The 5787-nt window shown below is 37.6% G+C and overlaps 1 protein-coding gene across 1 annotated transcript in view; it reads left to right on the forward strand.

Moving 5' to 3' along the window:
* The window catches only part of LOC106536637 (tyrosine-protein kinase CSK), a gene marked incomplete at its 3' end in the record, with an annotated part of 12681 nt that overhangs the window by 958 nt on the left and 5936 nt on the right, over positions 1 to 5787 (forward strand). The window contains 3 exon segments of the mRNA XM_014033945.1: positions 214 to 297; positions 3008 to 3121; positions 3313 to 3425. Of these exon segments, the coding sequence (XP_013889399.1) occupies positions 283 to 297; positions 3008 to 3121; positions 3313 to 3425 (242 nt within the window).

Below are 5787 nucleotides of genomic sequence, written 5' to 3' on the forward strand. Positions count from 1 at the left end.
ATGGATGGATGGATGGATTTTTTTCTGATCCATGTCATCTGTATTTGTCCCCAGGCAAGGGTCTGACTTTCTCATGTCAAACTATGAAACATACCATTACATTTGCTGTTAGCTAATGTCTTAGAACAAAAGCATTGCTGTATCTCAGTACAATAGTTGCGCATATTACATTATTTGTTGCTTTCCTAATCTTGTGGATTCTGTGTGTTCCAGCTCTGATGGTACTGGCTGATCAGTGACCACTGCCTGTCTGAGGATACCTGCTGCTCAGTTCCCCTCATCATGTCTGGGGTCCATGTAAGTGTTTTTAAAGACTTCTGTCCTTACTGTCTATGGTTTAGGGGTTCAAATGTTCATATTACTCCACGGGTATTTGACCTCAAAGCATAATTTGTGCCACATCTCAAAGTGAAATGATAATATCCTAAAAAAAACACTTTAAATCATGGTTTAAAGAAACAAAAGTGGGGAATGTGTCCACATTTTTTAATTACAAACTAAACTAAAACCATAAACCTGTTGGGATCTCATACCACTTCTGTGTTGCAAGCTTGGTATGAGTGAAAATATTTTCAAATCTGTGGTTTTTTGTAGCAACATTTACATTTGAAGCACTTTTTTATCTTTGAATTGTCAAAATCACTGTTGTAGAGAAATATACCACATACTTTTTATGACATTGTCTTATATTTTTAACTTCAACTATTGTGAGTCTGACAGGCAACAATGTTCAAAGTGCAAATTGACTGGTTGACAAAGAAACCCAACCACAAAGCAGTTATTTATCTGCTTGGTTTACAAAGAGCTCACTTCACTCAAAACATTTTATTGATTGTAGTTATAAGGTCATTTAAATGTAGGTTACTGTAACTCACTCGTTGGGCAAAAATCTTTAACTGGCTTTTAGATCTAAATTCTCTGACTCATTTACAGTTTTTCAGGGTCCGTTGTCCATTTCCATTTTCACTGTCCCAGTTAGTATTGAAGGGACGATTTCACTTCCTGCTCCCACATATTGTAAAACTGCTGTATATAATTTCTAAAGCTATAAAAGCTAAGAAAATATTTTTATGTACAAATTTCTCTAAGTGGTTCTCATGCTTTCTGCTTTGGTGTCATCCGCCCCACCTTAAAACAAATAAAACCGCTTATAAAGTCTCTCCTTGTTTGTTCAAAATATCTGGTCTCTGTGCTTTCGTAGAGGTTAATGTTTTCCTACAACAGCTGTCTGATGTGATTGCTGCTGTTAGATATCAATGACAAAGTTCTCTGTCTAGAAGCAGCAACACAGACTTGTTTATAGCACAATCTAGAAAGTGTTTTACTGTTATTAACCATAAATGCATTCAACATTGGTTTGTTTTTGCTTCAGATTGTTTTTTTTTTGTATGTGAAAGTCACTAAATTAAAATGACAAACAATTTTTTTTTTCATTTCAACATACAACCATCCTAAAAAAGAAAAACACTCAAATTACAGTTAAACTGCATGGTGATCTACTTTCTTTTGGAAAAAAGAAAAAAAAATCTGTGAAAGAAGGAAACCACAGAAACAACTCTCACAGTTTTACCACAGCAGTAAAAAAGGTAAATAATTCACCCTTACAATAAAATTACTATCTAATTAGAACATCATGCTGAGAAACAATGGGCACATTTATTTATTTTTTAAGTTTATTCGTTTCTTAAAAAAACAACATAAATTCAATAAACAATAAATATACAAATCATAAATTAAGTGAAATGTAGCAGAAGAAGAAAAAAATCTTATATCTGCTCCTCTTTTTTCCAAGTAAATAAATTCAATCAAAAGTAGTCTTCAAATTACAAAAACGAAAAAGAAAAACAAAGATTTAACTCCTTGAGCAACAATTCTTACTTTATATATTTACATAGAGTATTTCTCCAACAAATTAATCTTTATCATTCTCTTAATTACATATTTGCAAATTACACCTGTATATGTGCTACTACTTAATACAGTATAGTTATTTAAATATGTTCAGTAGAATATTACAAAGCTTTACAATTTGTATTGTGTGTCTGAATAGAGCAACCTGGCTTTTGGTACACATCACCCACAGTTGCCACTAATCCTCTTCAATGTTATCAGCGCTCGCCAACAGCACTGACTCCCTGAATGGGATCATTTTTCCAGAAACCACTAAAACCACTGAGAAATAAAAGATGACAAAGTTCCCATATTGTTGACCTCATCTTCCAAACTTCATTAAAGTCCAGTAAATCTGCAGAGGCCAGTAAAAAATGGAATCATTCTGATGTTGGAACACCTCCAGAAGTTCAGTGTATTCCCACCCCATGGGTCAGAACTGCTTTAATGGGGTGATTCTTATCTTGACGTTTGAGTGTACTATAAGTTGTCATTAAAAGAAGCAACTTGACATTAAACTCAGCGGGGAGTTCCTCTCCTAACTGTACAATCAACCTTCCTATAGGATCTGTAGCAAGTTTTCCTACAAAAAGCCATCCTTCCTTTTGAGTTTAATTGGAATTATCTGACTGGTTGCATAATGTTATAGCGGTAGAAAAGAAGAGTTTTCTCTGCTGCTGCCTCAGTAGAGCTCCCTGTACTAATGAGCACTATGGACTATGTTTCAAACACATTTGGTTTTTACAGAGAAAAAGCTGCTGATTCATTTCCTCACACCTGCTACTTTTTAGCTTGATTCTATTTACATCACCTGGGGTTCATTTTCATCTATCTGACTTCAAATTAAATATCTGAAGTCAGTATTTTTAATAACAATTTATCTATGAGAAGTTGGTCTTCAGAAATGTTGGAATAATTTGAAATTATTAGCTGATCTTTTGTCATTTAACTTTGATTCTGTCGAACATAATTGTCAAATACTGGAGAACCTTTTTGCACCATTACCTCCAACATTGAATAGAAAGCTGTTTTGTGTAAAGCAGTTCCACTTAGCCTGTCTAAATAGACCGAGCTACATCATTTAAAGATGGTTCCTCCGTATCTTCTGTGTTTACAGGTGCCATGGTCGACTGGCACAGAATGTGTTGCCAAATATAACTTCAAGCCCGGTAATGAACAGGACCTGCCTTTCTGCAAAGGAGATGTACTGACCATCATCGGAGTCACCAGGGTAAGAATAKTGTGTTGATGTAAAATTAAGTTGCGAATTTTAGCTTTTTTCATTAGATGTTTTTTTACCTTTGTCGTGATTTTCAAACTCTGTGCTCTGATATATCAGAGGGGTACGACTGCCCTATAACTTCAGAATGATTAGAATTTTTCAATTGGTTTGGTAACTCTTGGCTTACTTGACTGTTTCAGGATCCAAACTGGTACAGAGCAAGAAACACAGTGGGCAGGGAGGGCACCATTCCAGCCAACTATGTCCAGAAAAGGGAAGGAGTCAAGTCTGGAGGGAAACTCAGTCTTATGCCGTGAGTCCAGAGTGCATGTCTGTGTTTGTAGTTTTCTGTCTTTGCGAATCATGTCACTGTAAAAAAGCAGCCTGTTATTCTGATAGGACACTTCTGGAGAATGGCACGGAAGGACAGGAATGTGACTATGATGAATGCATGTTGCACATCTGTGTCGCTTAACTCTGTGAGCAAGTTGCGTCTCTTGCAACGAGGAAAAATTCAGCATCAAATGGTGGAAAATCTGCCTGGTCTTTTAAAGCTGTTAGCTTTTTATTGTGTCTTCTGTTATTTGTGTCACTGTCTGAAAGGCCAAAACCGTGTGMGCTCTACATCACGGTGACAATTCCGGTCCTTTAAAACGGCGGCAGTTTAAAAAGAGGACACCCCGATAAAAAGGTTTATGCAAATTAAATGAGACAAGAATGCTGTGCTGTTTATGCATCAGGAACACTGGAAGACTGAAATTGTTTGTCTTCACCCTTAAAATCAAAATAAGCAAGTGCCCAGTCTTTSTAAATGAACTACCATATTTATTCAAGTATAATACGTAAAATTAAATCCATAAAATCATCCATAAAGTTGGGGGGATAGTACTATACTCGGATAAATATTTTTACTTATACATTTATATCGGCTTCATTCACAAAAAGCCTGAGTCCCGAAATGAGACCGCGTCATAAAAAGCAGTTGAAGCGAGCTTACCTCTGACACTCCTTCATTCTTCAGAGCGAGATAATAACAGATCCAGGCAGGCGACATGATGTGAAAAAAAGTTGGGGAAAAGCAGTCTTGCACCTTAGTAATGAAAGCGAATTGACATTAGTGTGTGGCCGGGCCGCTGCTCAAACAACAAACACATTTGTCTGTAATGGCTGCCGTCTACCGGTGTTCTGAAAAGTTTTTTATCCCTGAAAAAACGTTTCCCCACCAGAGGGGGCGTTCGCGAGTAGGAAGTAATCTGCTTTTCCCACAGAAGATGGTTCAAATCTCATGTGAAGTCTCTGACTTTTGTGTTGGCGCATCCTGGTGGACTATGTGTAAAATGCCAGAATTCATATGATGCTGCTACAGCTGATATATTTTTGATGTCAAAATACCTTTTAGTACATTTTATTAAAATAAAATGAACAGTCCAATGATCATTTTACTGATATGTATAAAGACTGCAAAGGCTGAAAAATCTTGAAGTCTGTGTGAAATTGGAGGAAGTTTGAGGATTTAATTTTTTATGCTTTTTAAGCTAAAAAAAGGGGGGTTATTATACATGAGATCATATTATACACAAATAAATACGGTAGTTCCTGATTTTTTTCAGCACATGTGGTCTTCTAAGAAAACGTTCTAGTCAATTCCAGGATGAACTCAACTCAGTTTTTTAAGTCAAACTTAATTATAAATCTAGGTCAAGTGTTTAATATTTAATAAACTTCCAAAAAATATAGTTATTATTTTAGTGATTTTCCTTTGTTTAAAAGATGTTATACCGGAATATAAAGAGACTGTAGCTTAGACCATCTTATGTAAAAACAACTAACCTCGTTTTACTACAAAGGAAGCTGTAAAGATCAGTACATACATGCATCCACAGTAGTGTTCATGACGGTGCTTGTCAAAAAGTTCACATCAGCCGACTCTTAAAAATCTTATAGCAGGAAACCCTTAAATAGTCTTTTGACCCTCTTTGTTTCTCTGTCAGCTGTTGCTGAATGCTTCAACCTCCTCTTTTTCCAGCCGTCTTACAGTCTGTCATTGTTTGGATCTCGGTCACTGTAGGCATTTACGCACTGCAGGGCTGGGCCCCCAGATGGCCTAGGTCCGGCCCTGCCCAGCCCTGGATGTTTTGCACTGTCATCAGAGCCGCCTCGAAGTAGGTGGGAACTGTTTACCGGAAAAGCACGCATAACGGTCCTTAAACGTCGAGTGAGACGACGAATGGTGATGCGCAGAAGAGCRGAGAGTTTCCGAAGGCTGTACTTGGCCATACAACAGCAATAGAAAGCGGCTATTATGAGACACAGACGGCATCGACGAGTAAGCTAGCAATATTAGCTTGTTACATGCTACCGTAATGAAAGCAGTTGCTTTTTCATAGATCTATATGTTTTTTAATGACTTACCAGACTCGTTTTGACTCGTCAGAGCAAAACAAATAAGTCGTCAAACTGGGCCGGCCCGATTGGAACCTCGCCTGGCCAGGTTCCAGAACTCGGGCTGGATCTGGCCCTACTATGCTTATGCACAACCGCCGAACCCGGATTAGAAGTCGGGCCGGGCCGGGCTGGGCCAGGGCCGAGCCGGGGCCGGCCCTGCAGTGCGTAAACGCCTGACTGAACAAAATAAATAGAATAGTAAACTAAACAATAGTATGAATAGTATGAAT

Source organism: Austrofundulus limnaeus, unplaced genomic scaffold, assembly GCF_001266775.1.
Source record: "Austrofundulus limnaeus strain Quisiro unplaced genomic scaffold, Austrofundulus_limnaeus-1.0 Scaffold1908, whole genome shotgun sequence".
Taxonomy (NCBI): domain Eukaryota; kingdom Metazoa; phylum Chordata; class Actinopteri; order Cyprinodontiformes; family Rivulidae; genus Austrofundulus; species Austrofundulus limnaeus.